Source organism: Homalodisca vitripennis, chromosome 5 (genome assembly GCF_021130785.1).
Source record: "Homalodisca vitripennis isolate AUS2020 chromosome 5, UT_GWSS_2.1, whole genome shotgun sequence".
Classification (NCBI taxonomy): domain Eukaryota; kingdom Metazoa; phylum Arthropoda; class Insecta; order Hemiptera; family Cicadellidae; genus Homalodisca; species Homalodisca vitripennis.
In genome coordinates, this window is record NC_060211.1 from 52557648 (window position 1) to 52575966 (window position 18319).

Genomic DNA, 18319 nt, shown 5'->3' on the forward strand with positions numbered 1-18319 from the left:
GTCTCTTGAGTACTTTCGCTTACCCACAACGCGTTCTGGGTATTTCGCTTCGGCCAATGTCCGAAAAAAATGCTCAATACGCGACGTGGGTAATTCACGTTGTCCACATCGCGGAGTGAGTAAAAATTTCGGACATTGTCCGAATTCGGTGTTTGAGTGTAACATATACATATAACATGTAATAGTGTAATGATGAGATATTTTCTTTATATTTCTTTTCTCCTTGGTTTTTAGTTTCAGTTATATGTTTGTTGGGAGAGAACTAGGTCATTCAATTGTCTAGTTAGGTGGGCATGAATGAACTCTAATAAATTCATTCATTGTATCTTGCATGAAGTGACATTTTTCAAAATCCAAGGGATATTGAAAACATTATTGTAATAAACTAGAGCTTACAGCTATTAGAGTATCATAAAATAAACATAATTTATCTCTCTTCTGTCACAGTAGATGTGATTGAAAAAAAAAAACTGAATGAGCAAGTACCACTAAATCTTTACATTACACAATATTTTACGTTTCTTAACTAAGGATTTTGATACCTTCCTTAGAAGAAATGTTATTTTGTGATGCTTGTTCCATATAAATTTCTCAGCTAGCATCATTATGCCTAACAACCCCGCTCTGTTCAGATTTTGATTTTGCAGCGAAGAGTTCCAGAAAAAAGTATTTGCTTTGACTGATCCTTATTTAGTTTCACAAAGTCAGATTCAAGCACAACACTTTGGTGATTTACTATTGTATAAACCCTTAATAAAAAAGATGTAATTTGCTAACATAGGGTTATTGTTTGCATAAAGTACAACACAGTGTCTCGCATAATTATTTGACAAATTATTTTTATCATATTTTTATAATAACTGTAGAACTGATTTAAGCCTTTGCTTGTTATGATTTGACTGTTGAAACATTACCTCCTCAGCAGCTTGAAGAACACGAAGCAGGTTTCCACCAGCCAAGTTCTTGAGGTCATCACGATTGGTCCAGGTGTTACCGAGCTGATCAAACAGTACCGGGAATGTTGACACATCACTCAGTTCCGGTGGGAATCTACACAGTCAGCAGCCGATCAATCATAACCTGAATTCTGTTTAAAATGTTACTGTGAAGACATTTGTGGCAGCTGAATGTTTTTGATGTAATGTCTATTTTATTGTTAAATTATCAGTTTAATCCCTCAATGACAAAAAGTTTGGCTAGTCTTGGACCAATGCAAAAGTCATAATTTGGTTACAATCACACCAATTTTTCTCCGAAAAGTTCTTTGATCATCAACACTTAGTCATGACGTAGCAAACAATGAAGAGAAATAAATAAAAACTTTTTGAAGAAAATATCAAGTATTTATGAGTACAGTACCATTAACTCATTGTGTTGATAATTATGATAATAGATGAGAAATTGTATGGAAAATTATGATATTCTACTTGTAATATGAGTAACTCAAGTAAACACAACTAAAGTCTTCATTTTGTAAATTTATGAACCATGGTCTAAATGAGCTTAGTAGTACATGCACGTAAGAAATTATTACAATTGTAAAGTAACCACTTAATTGTAAAACAGTGTATTTAGTAATTTATCATTTTAATGCAGATATGATGACAAGGTTTTGTGCTGTACTTTGGAGCCGTATCAAGTGGCAAATTCAAAACTTTAATTTGAGGGGGGGGATTGAACCGGTATGTTGGTTTTGAGAATATCATTTATACTTGCTAACACTGCACAGTTCTATATAAAGTTTTTTAGTAATAGTCTTAAATATGTAAATAACTATAAGTAGTTGTTTCTAAAGATAAAAAAAATATTCCACAAAATATATTCTTTATTTGGATTTTATTTTTATATACATATAGATGTGATATATTTAGTTCAATGTCTTGATTTATATAGTTATAATTTAACATGGACATTAAAACAATTTACAAATATGTTAAATGTATCACCATCACTATTTTACTGAATAGTAAGGTGAAAATTCATATAAGATAATAAGGTTGTGACTGTCTAATACAAACATTTTGATAATAACTAACAATTAAATTCCCAATTGAAAATAAACTCTTACAATGGTATATCAAAGGACCCAACAGAAAGTAAGAAATAGATAGTGTACAGATGGACAGACAACTTATTGATTGCTGTCTTATTTTTTTACCTATGGGATTTTCCTTTGACTAAGAAGAATCTATTTATTACATTTCAAGTCTCTAGGACCTTTCTTTCAAAAGTTATTGCATAGATGGGCGGATAGACCGGTGGATAATGTCACGTTTTCAAGAAGGTCCTTAGAAACTGAGGAAATGATCTTGAGTTTTTCACAATAAGAACAATGTTACTCCTCATGTTCTTTTAAACTCTTTATTTTGATCACAGGGTTTTGGAAAAATGTCTTATTTAAAAATATAATTAAAAAGCATCCAAACGCATGTTAGTTTTTTCAATAATTTAGCAGTTACTCAGAAACTTTTTTTGTAAAGCGTATCCTTTTTGAAATAAAGTACAAAAACATTGAAGATTTTATCTAAATAACCTGTAGAAATATAAAAACCTAAAGTCTGAAATTCAGAAACTAATTATATCTTTAGAATGCATCATTTCCCATAATGTTTTCTTTTACATTTTTCTCATAGGGCTAAATTCAAGATGGCCACCAGTACAGATGGGCCAAGGGATCTGCAAGCGCGGGCAGGCTGTCCCGCCTGATGGACGGGCAGGGAAGAGGGGTGTATTTTACAAGAAAATTGGGCTTTCCCTTAGAGCCCACCCTTTGGTATTTTCTTGTGACCTAAGAGGCAAGAACAGGAATATTTACTGATTTATTCAGTTGTCTTGTGGTTATATTTTTCAAAATAGGTGTTCTTATAGTTCAGTGCTTTTAAATGAATCACAGAATGACAGTGCAATTGGGAATTTGATTGTTAGTTATTATCAAAATGTTTGTATTAGACAGTCACAACCTTATTATCTTTATATGGATTTTCACCTTATTATTCAGTAAACAGTGATGGTGATACATTTAACGTATTTGTAAATTATTTTAAGGTCAATGTTTCATGGATGGCTCAATCAGCTTCGACCACACGCTCAGATTCCTTGGCCCATCTGTGCAGTGGGCTCTTAATAAACTAGCAAATGTATATTTGATTGGCTATACTGATTTTTGTTTGTTTTTATAATGAAGTTGGTTGAGTAATTTATAATTACTTCTAAAACTAAATACATTGAACAGTATGAATTTATTTATTTTTTAAAGTTTTAGCTCCTTCCTCTTAGATGCTTCCATTTCAATCCAAAAACAGTTAGAACATGTGTTTACTAATATCTACTTACGTCAGAGATTCTCCATCATATTCTGCACCAATTCCTACTCCAGTCACTCCTAGTTTTCCCTTGAAGTAGTTTATATGATCTGAAATAGCACAGAACCATCATCAGTTTTTTAAGCACAGGGTAAAATAATGGTTCACTTACTTTTCAGTATTAAAAGCCTCAGAAGTGCTGGTACTATAATATACAAATGTATGAATTAATTTACCAATAACAGAGCTGATAGAGGCATTCTTGACGTTGTTGCTAATATACTGCTGGGCAAAGGTTACCATCACTAGTCCTTTGTTGAGTTTCTGGAAATAAACAAAGTGTTATTTTTGCCAGGCAATGACAGAACATGACATAGCCCTAGATTATTAGTCAAGAAAATTAAAGTACTATAGGACCTAATTTTCATTGGCATGCAAAAGTGGTCGTCAGACGTCATTTACAAGTGACTTATATTGACGTTTGCCACTGATATTTACATTATTCGTTTATACCTTAAAATTTCCGGTATTATGGTCTTGACAGTGTATTCTGTATTCAATGGCACTGAATTTTAAAAGGTGTGTTTCGGTTATTGCAATGTTATATTTATTTATTTAAATTTGATTTTTTAACATGTTATAAAATAATATTAAAAATTTTGATAGAAAGCAATAATGATCTGATGTTTATTAAATTTGGCATATGTACTGATAATGTTTGTGTGAATGAGATCTAAGTCCTGCTTACTAGCAATTACTTTAAGCTGGGAATTTAAAAAAAATCACACTTTTAGATACATACACACATTCATTGAGTATATATACTATGATAATAAGTATAGTAGTCATTAAGTATAATAACTATTACCTTAACAAAGTTTTATAAACGAATTTGATTATATTACAAATCGTAGATGTTTATAGGTACAGTAATTGTATTTTATATAAAGAAACATTTGAGAAAAGTGCTACATTATTTTTAAATATCAGGGATAGAATAGTTAGTAGAGTAATTTATTACATATCATGACAAAACGTGGATTAAAGCTTACCAACTTTTCAAGCACATCATCTTTGACATTACGATTGTTGTTGAACAATGTGTATGCAGCAGCACGAGAGAATATTACAGGAGTCTTGGTGATGTTGAGGACACCCAACTGAGTGTTATAGGACGACTCAGACAAATCTATTACAATCCCCAGGCGGTTCATTTCCTTTACTACATCCTGTAACATCGAAAATTCTTGATAATTCATGCTTGTTCATCAGTTATGTTACAATAGAAAGATAATGTCCCCTACTTTTATATTTAAAAGAAGTAGAAAAATTGTATTTATTTCCATTCTCTCGTTTTATTTGGAAATTAATGATGAGAAATTCTATGCTAGAATACACCCTCCTCATTTCAGGAAAAAGTTTAGGTATAGAAATGCTGCTTAAGAAAACTGTTCTCCCTATCTGCCAAATCCAGATTAGTTTAGCCTATTGAAGTTTCATAAATCACTTCTAAGATCAGTTTCCCAGCTACATGCTGGCAAGTTTACTATAAATTCCAGCTGGAATCCCTAATAATTTGGGATTCGATTGAACAAAACATTTCTGATAGCTAACCCAATAAAAATGTATTATAGAAAGACCTCTTCCGGAGGGATTGGTCTATTAACAATTTCTGTACTGGTGTTGATTAATGCAACTATGAGAACAGATAATTGTTGATTAGACATATGATTTTGAATTTGTCATTTGACCCACATGCTAAATTAGTATTCTTTGAGATCTTTTTCTTTAATAATGAAAAAACTCACATTTCAGGAACTATTCATTGGTAGTAGTACTTAGCTTTATGACAAGAGATTTATTCTTCATTCTATACTTTGTCATGAAATGTGTTCTGGTGGGTACAAATTAATGTTGTAGCATAACAGCTGAACTGCAATGACAGTAGTGCCACATCGCTCATGGCCTTCACTAAAACTTACTTTAAAATTGGTTTCAAATATATTATTTGTGTCTTTATACTGTAAAACGATATAATTGTTGGAATTGTTCAAATAAGTGCATAAAAACCATGTATTTTCCTTAAAAAAAAATTGCAAAGAAACAAGAGTCCTGGAAATTTGAGTAGAAAGAGTTAACTTATGTCCAGTAATTACTTTATTTATTTGTTTTGGCTGATAGTGAATTTGAGTTATTACCTGTCCAAATGTTGACAGACCACTGTCAGTAGTTGAGCTGTACGATGAGGCCCTGAAATAAATAGAAAAGATATAATTTTGACAATTTGATTTGTTATTTTTCTCATCTTGAGGACAGAGGTACTGATGTAAGAGGAAAGATCTTTTAAGGTTTTCCAACTACACAAAAATTCTGACTGTGCATAAGTAAAATAAATCATATTAATTAAATTATTAGAAAGGCCCAAGAAAAGAACAGCTGCAGTGGGAAATTGAGAGTAATTCAGACTTTACAAGGTATATGCAGAAGGAATACTGATTAATTGATAAAAGAGAAATACATATCAAGAAAAACAATTTATTTGTAAAGAATTTTTACTCAAACTATTTATTTTTGTGTAAGTTTCACCAGTTTGAAAACACTACTGGTTTAAAACTACCAAAGTTCCTGATTGTATATTGTAATACTACTTCTTTAGCCTGATTAATCACAGGTTTCAACGGTCATCATAAGACAATATACTGGGTGTCCAATGAAAAGATTTAAACATATGATTTTTTATTATTTGTCCATTTATGCAACGAACATTTTCAAACTCTACACAATTCATTAAATAGGTTTTAAAAATATTCTATGAAAATTTCAGCTCTCTAGCAACAACGAGCACACTAAAAAGCTTAATTGCTGATAACATCCAAGGGTGCTTTAAACAGTGGAAAATAAGATGGAATAAGTGTATAGCAATGAATGGAGAGTACTTTGAAGGGGACAAAATCGATGTAGACTAAATTTTGCTAAATAAAGTTTTTATGGCCTCAGTTCGCTTATTTACTGAAAAGACCTAGTATAGAAAAGAACAATAAAAATCACTTATATTCTGATCATTAATTGATGTTTCAATGCAATACGTTCCAAACCATTGGATACAATCAAAAAATAAATCATGATGCTCAATGCGAACTCTCATAGAATTTAAAAGTGATATTCAAAATAAAATTCTGTAGTTACATTAGTATGAAAGGAAACTGCTATAAATATGGCTGGTGAGTATGTAAAAGCAACAACTGCTTGTTACTTCTTATAGCCCTAAGTTCAAATTAGATATGAATCCAGTAGGCACTAACCAGTCGCTAGAACAGCTAGAAGTCAGTGACATGACACGCACACCCATATCGTACAACATTCGCAATACTGGCATTCGGCCATCGATGGAGTGGCCACTCGTCACGGCAAGAATACTACTCACTTGCTTTTCCTTGAAATTTTTACTCAGTTCTGGAACAGTACACATAAAAAAAGTTGTAGTTGTATTTTTGAAAAAGTACGTAAGATTCATTTACTGTTACTACTACAAAATATTTACTGGTTTTAAATATTAAACACATAATTTAAAACATCCAAATGTTTAAAATTTTACATTTAGTAAGAAGTTTGAAAGCCATATCCTATGTTAAGAAAATTCAGAAAATTTGAGGCGTGAATGTGAACACCATCTATATTTTTTTGTTCATATTTTAACATTAAATAAAGAAACTGGAAGCAGCCTATATACTTGCTTACCATAAAAAAGATAAGTGAACATTTTAAAATTTATGACCACTATATTTAAAATCACAATTAAATTCTTGAAATTATAAATATTACAAGAATTAACAGTCTTTAGAGATAGTTAACCCGGAAATTTAGATGACAGTCATGAGATTATGCATAAGCATAGAACTAAAAACTTGAGTGAAATCAATACAAATTAACAGATTAACAGTTGAGAATTATTTTGTGTTAACCAACAACCAATCACCAAATAGAGCAATTTCAATTTGGCCTTTTTGTGGGTAAAGGGTTAAATTAGATGTCAAACCATTAATTTAATCAACATGTTTAAACCTGTATTTGGAAGTACAGTAAGGTACATTTTCTTAAGTGGGCAAAGTAATAAGATTATTCTAGGAACATTTATTAAAATAAAAACAGCACCCTTAAACCAATGTAAATAACATTTTCTCAAAAAATGCAAGATTACTGTTTGTCATTTTTAGAATGACAAACTTTGAGTTCAAACATTTTGTTAATGCTTTTTAATAGTATTTGGCATAATAAAACGATCCACATACTCATTTTCTGTTTTATCACAAAATAAATAACAAGTATTAAACTTTGGCCCTTTTTAGGATAGAATAAGATTTGAAGTTTGTTCAAACCCATGAGTTTTTGATATGAAGAATTCGAATTTGGACTATATTAAATTTTTCATCCATCAATTTTTCCATTGGCTCCACAGAATTTGTGTACTTTTTTCTATTTCTAACCTGTAGAGTTCAATCTGATACTTTTCACAAGCCTAAAATCTTTAACAAATAAGGGAATGTTTGATACTAACCAATGCTGGAGGTGACAAGGGACAGACTATTGGGGTATTGTTTGATGAGTCTGTGGATAGCATCAACCCGTTCTAGAGTCAGCGCAACAGCATCTTTGTACTCAGCAGCGCATGGTACATCGATACTCCATATCTGCAAGAAACGCCAAGTGATATATTCCTTTCATTTATTGTCACACAACATTTAAAAATTCCTAGCACAGCTAAAAAACAATGTCTTAGAACTCAAATTGGCAATTTTTGCTCTGAACATTACCACATTACGTTTTTTAACTGTAGTAACATGCAACTTGTAAGAGGTATTGCCATTATTTTATACATTATAAAGGAGATAAGAACAAGGATCAAAATAATTTATTGTTACAAGTGGTCATTCCATTTATAAAATTCACTAAGATGGTAGAAATGATCTTCCAGCAGTCAGTTCTTAAGATGTCTAAACTGTAGTTTATCAATCTTTCTCAGCTTCTCTGGGTAGGCATTCCTAACTTTGCTCCAGAATAGGTCGGTTTCTTCTCGGTGGCAGTTAGTCTATGCTTAGGTAGTCAGTAGTTGAATGTGTGTTTGGTGTTGTAATTGTGGTTTTGTGCATCACTTACTGCTTCAGATGACTTAAGATGAACCACAGTGAGTATTTTCAGTTCTTTAAAGCCGCCTTGCCTGTGTGATTCTCTTATTTAAAGATTCTTGAGAATCTGAATTGCTCTGTTTTGGTGGACTCGCTCACTGTAGTACCTCCTAAGCTGCAATCCCATACCGAAGGTGGGATTTGTAGCGGGCGTAGTAGACAATCCTGGTTGTTGGTATGTCACATGTATATTTTATCGTGCAGATTACATAAAGTGCTGTATTTAGTTTGTTGCATAGAATCTAAGTAGTCAGCCCATGCAAGACAGTCATGTATTGTAATTCCTAGGTACTTAAAGGTGGTAGTTTCTTCCAAATTAGGTAATCTTGCTGAAGTGTTTTTGTTTTTTCCTAGAACTAGCTGCTTTGTTTCATTTTCATTAGCAACAAGATCATTTTCTTGGCAGCATTGTATCCATATTTAATGCAGTTTAAGCAGCTACTTCAAGGTGTTCTGGGTCTTTTTTCCCCTATCATAAGTACTGTATCGTCAGTGTATATCATAGGTTGACTGAAGTTTCGCGTGTATCTAGGTAAGTCATTTGTGTATAAATTAAACAACACTGGCTCCAGTGTAGATCCCTGTGGCACACGATGTTTGATGGTCTGTGAGACTGACTTTAATTGATGTGTTAGACTGTTATTGGTGTGATTTATTTCTACTGACTTGCTTGGTCCTGTCAGATAGCTTTTGAACCAGTCATGTCCATTCATCCCAAAAGTTGTTAATTTGTCTAAGAGATGCTCATGCCTAAAGCAGTCAGATGCCTTGCTATAGTCAAGTAATATGACAGTTGCAGTGTTGCCTTGCTCTGATTGGTCAATTAAGAAGTCCACCAGGCTAAGGAGAGCCATTGTGGTTAATTTTCCTGTTACAAATCCATGCTACTGAGGTGGTAGTAGTTGGTTAACTTATATAGAAAAGAAGCTTCATGCAATATCTTAAGCCTACAGGTCAGTTCGTTTTTGAGATATTGTGCGGACAAACGGATAGACAGACAGACATAGAGAAAGAAGTTTTTCAAACTTCTCGAGTGATAGGCTTCAAAATCTCTCAGCCAATTGAAATAATGTTTCTATTATTGCTTCCAGCAACATTTTCATTTAGCTACAGAGAAAGCTAATTAAGGAATACAGAATAAAAACTATTTCATTGATTTATTAGTGAATTTACAATCCTTACAGTAACTCCCTTATCATTTCACTTTTTGAAAATAAATATATGTTTGTTGTTATAATTGTCTAAAAAATGGTATGTTAAACTATCTATTTTATAAAAATGTTTACATATTTATTCCTTTCTGTATTCTAATGGGAATTCAGCACAGCACCAATTTTCAGGAAGTTAATTACAACAATATTGTTTTGATGTTTTCACTGTGACCTAACAGTGATTATAAAAATAACTTAACCTTTTCATTTCTTTAATTCATTAAGTACGTTTGAAATCATGATTGATTATATTAATTTAAAAACAAACTGGTGACTGAGTTTTGAATGAGAGATAGGAATAATCCCATCTAGTAATGAAATTTATATTTTAACTTTAATATGCTTGTATCAGATTTTATAAAAGTTTGTAATCAGACTTCTTCAGAAGTAATGATATCTTGGAATCTCATCAGATATAATATAAAAATAATTTTTAGGAGTAAGGTAAAATCATAAATTTATAATACTGAGAAATTAAAAATGTCCACTATAACAACATGTGGAACATGTGTGTGTCTGTAATGTGGACATGGACTTTTTGGATTTCAAATTGGTTAAAACCTGTTTTCTCTTCAAATTCTGAAAGCATGGAAAGATACTGAATTCTATATTACAGTCAGGGGAAATAATAGAGGAGACGAGACTCAATGTGCACTGTAGAAGCTCACGACATGGTTTTTCTTGAAACAATAGAGAAATTTTCTCTAAAAAAGAAACTAACTGTCAACCTTGTTAGTTTTAGTGGACGTGGAAAGGTAAGGGTATCAAAAGGGTTAAAAATATGAGATTATAATTTTATTTCTCAGGTCATATATTTCTTAGCTTCACGTAATGTAGCTATGATGGGAAGGGTTGATTCAAACTTCTTAGCTTGACAAAACTTAAAACCAGCCATCAGACAAGTAACTAACTTTTTACTCAGCATTGCCTAAGTGCCCTAGTGGCCCTGAAAGTGGTGACTTTCAGTCTCTTTATCCCGTTGTCTGATAGTGATATTGCTATTAATTTATGTGTCTGATGGTCAGTATTAAGTGTATCAAGCTTAAAAAACCTATAATCGGAAAAAAAATTAATGTTTGATATTTTTAAACCTTTTGATACCCTCCCATTTTGATCTCTACCAAAACTAGTGTGACTAACTCAAATTTCTTTTTCTAGAAAAAATCCTCATAGATTTCAAGATAAACCAGGTTGCATGTTTTTACAGTGTAAATAGGCTGTTGTCTCCTAGACTAAATAAAAGTAGAATAAATTGTACTTATATGGAATTAATTGTTTATAGAATGTGGAAAAAGGTCCACCATGTTTTAAGAAGTTGGTCCAAGAGAAAAGTACATTATTTTTCTTCCAGCACTCATATTTTATATTTGCTCATTCACAATGTGAGGTGCAACACTCTAAATATACTTCTTTTATTTCACATGAACTGTCAGATAATTTTGATAAGCTTTTTGGATTAAAATTTGGACATTAAAACTGTTAGGTATCAATTAGCATAATTTTAGGAGTAAGAGAAAATCATAAATTTATAATATTGAGAAATTAAAAATGTCCACTATAACAACATGTGGAACATGTGTGTGTCTGTAATGTGGACATGGAATTACGGATTTCAAATTGGTTAAAACCTGGTTAGAAACAAGCAACCGTAAATACAAACTAAATTGTCGTGTTTATTCTATTACCTGGGATCCAACAAGGCCGCTTTTAAGTCTCGAAAGATCCGTCTGGCAACTCTTACAAGATGTAGTGCCGAAGATAGTGTCATTCTTGAGATCCTGATCGAACTTTACCTTGGACACCTGGTTGTGAACTAGATCGTTTAGGTTGGTCAGGAAGTAATTACTCCTGAAATAAAAGAGGCTAAGGGTTTTAAGAGGAAATTATGGAACAACTGTATTAGATATTTCCCTGTTGCAGCACCAACCCAGTAGAATAAACATTGCATAAAAGATATTTTTTGTTTAACAATATGAAATTTTCCAGCCTTTATATTTACATCTTTTAAAATAATCTTTTTAACTGTTCCTAAAAGAACCATGTCTCAGTCATTGAGAGTACATAAGCGAAGAGATTGATGAAGTTGAGTTATGGCGAGCTGGTGATCAAAGATCGTAGCATGCACCATTATATATTATCCATTATATATTATTATATTATTGAAATGTGAATACCATTATATGAGTCATCTAGTTTAAAAAAACAGATAGATTATATTTTTAGATTTAGGTTATATTTTTTGCTTTTTGACATTGAGGTCTACATGGTTAAAGACTAAAACATTTAAAACTTAGTATATTTCCTACACTTAAAATGGTGTGAATAGTGGCGATTGGTTCCAAACCCCACTATTTAAATTTTATAATTTAAATTTTGATTTAGTATCATACAAAATAAATGCCTACATGCGTATTAACACCTCTCAAAAGTATTAAATGATTCCATAACCGTTATCTAAAATAGAACTTCAGCTAAGATGGAACACCTACCACCTGTTTATGGACGCAATCAAGTTTCATAAAAACTCAAAAACAACCAAACTTACTGCATTCAGTTATAATTTTAGGAATTATATGAAGTTTTTAGCCACATGTAAAAATGAAAAATATTATATACTGCATTAAAATTCTTAAAAAGCAATTATAAAATTAAATGAATCCAGTCAAACCACTCTGAATAAAGGCTATATATGAAAATTTATTTCATTATAACATAACATTTTAACTATAAACTAGCCAAGGAAATACATGTTGAAAACCAATCTACTGTAGAAAGTTGATTTTGTTTGCACTGTGAGTTCTCATACTACAGAAAACAAAACAAAATTTTTAATCTCTGAAAACATTCACTCATACAATATCAAATGTTAGTAACTGAAATGTTATAATAATTGAAGTATGAAAAGGTTAAAGACATTAGTCCATCATAGCTGAAACAAGGTAAAAAAATCTTCCAGGCCAAACGGTTTTGTTTATTTTTACAGTTAACACAGTTCAGGTATAAAAGAAATATTAGCTCTTAACTACAATTAATAATAGTGTAATAATTTCAAAAGAAAATAATATCAACAATTAATAACTATTCAATTAATAACAGTAATTAAAGTACATCTACTAAAATGGATGGAAGTACAACAAAATTAAGATAATGAGTGCCGCTAAAACAAGAAAGGAAACAAACAAGACAATGGTATAAATGCACAGAATGTCACATCATTTTATCACTGCTGTCACTTGGGATCTTCCTCTTGAGCTTGTTTCAAGCTTGGATAGTAGATAAAAATTAAACTTGAATTTGGCGCATTTCACCAAGCTTCTAAAACAAGTTTGTTTCGAGTTTTAGTGGTAGGATGATAACTACACTTGGCATAAGTTAATAAAATTCTAAAACTAAGTTTGATGTAGGGTCATGTGTCTGTAGCAAGATATTTCCCATCTGATCAGTAATAATTGTTGACATTAGTAAAACTCCTCATCTTCACTCTCAGTCAGTTTTTTCTTGCCATAATAGACGGAACGGAGAAGTTCTTGGTAAGAAATAGGCTTATTGAGAAGATGTGCATTTATTGAATAAAATTATGAGTACTTTGAAGAAAGTTACATTTTTTTTTAAATTGAAAATTGTGTTTAGAATATAAATTGTTGGAAATACTAGTAGATAACATTTTCTAAGTTCTAAGTTTTTCATGAAAATGAGTTATTTTTGCAATAAAAAGAATTTGTTTAGTGGTTCAGTCAATGGTAGATTAATCAGTGTAAATAGCTATATAGAAACATAGGTAATATTATTACCTTTTCAGAAACTTTCCCATCTGTAAAGTGTACTCTGGATAGTTTTTCAACAACTATGATGGAAATATGTTTTACATACATAGCACTATACCATTATTTCAGTACTTTTCTAGAGTGAAATGTATAGGACTGAGACTTTTTACAAATCAGCACTATTACATAATATTACACGATGTTTACAAAAACTCTTGTTTTGGATTTAATCCAATAATCTTTACATTGTAGTCAGTATTATAGCTAGCCTTATATATTTGTCATTGTGACTGTTGCTATCTAACATTTAAAAGGTACCATCAAATGAAGCTACTATTGAAAGTAGCTTTAGATAAGATATTTTAAGGAGTACATCATAGAAAATGGAAATAAATTCATCTTATATTCTTGTTCTTAAGATTCTAAAATAACTTAATGTTTTAAATGATCTTTTATAAACAGTTCTATTAAAATGAAGAACATCTAATGCTATGAATCTGATGGTAATTAATGAAGATTGTATTAAGCTGTCATCCTTGAAAGACATGGCCATCGATTGAATGTTATCAGGTACTAGACTAGTTATATCACAAAGCTTTAATGATTTAACATTGATGACTTTAAAAAGTTACCTTGAAATGAGCTTTAGTAATGTGTTAAAAAATAACAAAATACAAATTTTAATCCATTTGATAATAAAACAAAATTGTAATTTCTACACCAAAATATATTGTAAGGTCTAGCATCATTAAAATTGTTAATGAATTGCCTTTATTGATCATAGTTAGAATTATGTAAAATATACAAGGTTCACAAGTTATATTTTTGGCTTTGGTAACACTGATTATGTCCGGGCATCAACTGACGTTCCAGTGTAAACTTTATGTTGTTGATCATGACCTCAACCACAACATTTTCTGATTTGAGCGCAATTAACCTAGTGTTGTTACTTGAAAATTGCAGTCCTTAGTAAAAAATGGAATTAACCTGTGAACACTTTTGTGCAATTATTTTGCATCACTTTTGATGTGGGATTACCATGACAAGAGTGCATCGATGAACTTAATACATTATATAACAATGAAGTCCTATCCTACAGCACTGTAAAAACAAGTATGATGAGTTAAAACGTATCTGATGGTCACTCCAGTATAAAATCCATTAAGGCCATCCAAAATCTGCTGCTGTGTCTGAAAATATCAATGTTATGCTTGGACTGATTAAACAAGATTATCATGTGACATACAGTGAGATTGAGGCATCTTTGGGCATTAGTATGACTAGCATCAACAAGATTTTATATGACCATTTGACTGTAAAACAATTGTTCCCGTTAGATCCTGCATTGTGTGACCAATGTTCAAAAGAAGGCTCATGTCGACTGGTGCATTTAAAAGTTTGAAAAGGTGTATCAAACGCTGTGTATGACATTTGTACAGGTGATGAATCATAGATCTATGCATATGACCTGAAACAAATCAGCAATTGACTGTGTGGATCTTTCAAGATGAGCCAAATTCAACAAAAGTTGTTCAGGAAAAAGCACATAGAAGCAAATGCTTGCTTGTTTCTTTGGCATTACCAGTCATGTGGTAACAGTGGCATTAGAGCAATGTACATTGGTCAATTCTGAATGGTACACTACCATTTGTTTGCTAGAAGTGATTGGAGAAATTGGGAAAACGTTAATTGGGAGAAGTTGGGAAATCTTCATCATGACAATGCAAGCTCCCATATCGCTGCTCAAGTAATAGAATTTTTAACCACCCAGAAGGTCGAGTTGATGGGTTGTCCATCATACAGCCCTGATTTGGCAATCAATGACTTCTTTTTGTTCCCGCACATAAAAAAAAACTGAATGGTCAACAATTTATAACACCAGAAGAAGCACATTTGGAGCTACCTCAGTCGGAGTGTAAGAAGTGATTTGAAAATTGGTTTAAACTCATGGAAAATTGTATTAATCCTAATGGAGAATATTTTGAAAAACAATAGAACTAGATTCGATCATAAAAACTTGGTTTTTCATTGATGAATTAATATATATTGTAGTAATACTTCATTTTTGTAACTTTATCAAACTATTTTATTTTTCATACCATTTTGGGGATTTGCAGCCTGCACAATTATAATACCTGTCTGATGTTTGAAACTTCATGTGCATGCAAATTTCCTTCATGACAGTGCAAAGTTTATGTTCATACTCTGAGAGTTTTTTGCATTAACACATAGGACATTTGCTTACTTTCAATTGAAGGGAGTATTTTTATCGAAACTGGCTAAAAATAACTACAATGTATAGCTTAGGTTTCGTCAATATTGCTTGCTTTTTAATTCAAACATGGTTTCAAATTTGCTTGTGACACTCAGTGCTCCAAATTTGGAAGTTGTTCCAGAGCCAAAGAGAAAATTATATTTCTGAAAACAGTGGAGTGGCAACACTTACCCAACTATCAGCGGAGCTTGCCGTAGGACTGTGCTCCCTGGTTGAGGTCCGGTTTCAGATGAACCACCGGAGAGACTTGACCAGATAATAACAACCAGAACGACTCCTACCACTCCTCCAACCACATAGAGCAGCTTGCGACTATCCACTGGGTACAAGTACGCTATAACACCATCATAACTTATTAAGATAAATCTTTATCCTATCTTTCAAAACTGCTTGGTCTTTTATGGGATAATAATTAAGAGAGGAAACAAAAGGATAAAGCTAACAATTCTCTGTTCCAATTGAAAAAATAATTGAAATTAATCCTACAGGTAAAATATAAATAAAACTGATAACCAATAGTATTAATACAGTAACTGTCTTTTTAACCAGTCCAAATATAAATTTTATTTGTGAGGTATTGCAGAAAGTGGAAACACTAGATAGATTGTTGAACATTAATAAAAAAAACCATTTCACTATTTCAAAGTGAAAAATAATTGTGTTTTACAAAATTTCCAAAATTAAAAGATAAATCTCTATTATTTTATTGCATTTTATTAAAACCCTAAAAGGCAGTATAGAGGTGTATCCAGAATTTGGTTTTGAGTCCTCTCGCCAAAATATATCACCATTTTATATTTCAAAGGAGATTAGAATAATAATACAATATTATTTTGCTTCTTTTAAATATTAGGCTTCTATATACAGGGTATCCATCATAACTGCAACAATTGGTACCAGGTATCTCAAAACAACTACGTGTACAAAAAAGTTTATATAGTGGACTTCACCTACTTTTTAGTGATAAGCTAATTAAAAATATGAATTAAGAATAATTTTAAAATTTCAAGCTTTAAAATTTCTTATGGAACACACATTGCATTTTCTTAGAACTTTTGAATAATACATAGAATTTAAAACTTGTTTACCCTTGAAAATTTTCTTAATAACTTACTCGTCTACCAAAGTTTAAAAATGCCATGTTTTACCATTTATTTGTAGGTGGTTTCAAATGTAATTGTGCATGGATCTGTAATTACGGTTCAGAAATAAATTTAATTTAGTAATTAATTAAAAGAAAGTTTGGATTTGGTAAAAAATTGCCTTATTTTGTTCCCCAATTGAGTCTATGGTATTATATCCCCATTATGAGTTTCATTACTCACTAATATTGTCTTTTGATACTCAACCATATTCAGATTCAGTAAGAGAAGACAATTATTTTAAAATTGTATACCTCTTTTGACCATACTGCTATGAGTCTACATTAAAGTTTTACACTTTCAAATTTTTGGACCTCCATGGACCAAATTGTTGAGCTTGCAAAACGAATTCAAGTATATTGTGCCCATTTTACCCATATCTTTATAAACCTGCCAAGGTTGCACATGCACAATCTTTGATTTGGTTTTATGTACTAGAATAAGGAAACCTTTATTATGCTTGATTATCTTACTTTACCAAGCAAATACAAACAGACATTATAATGAGTTGGGTGTAAATTGGACTATTCATTCTCAGACCAAGTGCAACTTGAGACAAATTATTTGTAAATTAACTTTTAGTTTGTAACTACCATGATATTTTAAATTAATGATTTATTAATTAATAATAAAATACAAAATAACAAAAGCAATATATGTATTTAAAATATAAATATCCTTTACGGCACAGTCGAAAGAGAAATGTACTATGCTTATCATATCAAAATATCAAACTCAGGGTGCATTGCTAATTTTGAAGCATTTTAATTTGTACCATACTGTGACATAATAAACTCATAATACTTACAAAGTACAAAAATATCATGTAAGAACACACATTGTAAATGACCAAAGATTTCAAAAATACTTTTCCGCTGCCACGATACTTAATAAATTATATATAACCATTGTTTTTCCAATGATTGATTGACTGCGATCTTGGAACCTTCGAAGATATCAATTGATCTGTTATAATAAAAGTTGCTTATAGTTTCTAAAAAGGTTTCACATGGTTGAGAGTTTGGTAATGATAAATATAAGATAAAAGACTGCAAAAATTTAGATGGCCACTACTTGAAACTTTTTATTGGTTGAGGCTAGTTAATTAACTTATTTGATATATGTTTAGGTACTGTCTCTGTATCAGGTTTAGTATGAATAAATTAAAAATTACGGTAGTTATAATATATAATCTGAAAATTTATATGTGTATGTGTGTGTGTGTGTGTGTGTGTGTGAACACAAGGCAAACCAGAAAACTTTAATGCTAGTCACAAAACTGGCTGTGAACTTAGAAAAATTAAGCATGTCTGGAGAAAAGCATTACACTTAATCCTAAAAACATTCCAAAAGTTAAACTTGTCCTGCTTGAACTAGTCCATAAGTTATGAAACGAATATTATCATCAGCAAATTGTTTGAGAAAACTTGAGTTGAAAATTA

The 18319-nt window shown here is 31.3% G+C and overlaps 1 protein-coding gene across 3 annotated transcripts in view; it reads right to left on the reverse strand.

Annotated features, from left to right (window-relative positions):
• Positions 1-18319, reverse strand: part of LOC124362191 (dipeptidase 1-like) — a 71276-nt gene that overhangs the window by 6511 nt on the left and 46446 nt on the right. For all 3 annotated transcript variants that reach the window (XM_046816477.1, XM_046816478.1, XM_046816479.1), the window contains 9 exons: positions 15907-16069; positions 11382-11544; positions 7858-7990; positions 6605-6755; positions 5501-5552; positions 4355-4531; positions 3539-3626; positions 3334-3412; positions 915-1050 (listed from right to left, as the gene is read on the reverse strand). In XM_046816477.1, the coding sequence (XP_046672433.1) occupies positions 915-1050; positions 3334-3412; positions 3539-3626; positions 4355-4531; positions 5501-5552; positions 6605-6755; positions 7858-7990; positions 11382-11544; positions 15907-16069 (1142 nt within the window). The remainder of the gene's footprint in view (positions 1-914; positions 1051-3333; positions 3413-3538; positions 3627-4354; positions 4532-5500; positions 5553-6604; positions 6756-7857; positions 7991-11381; positions 11545-15906; positions 16070-18319) is intronic.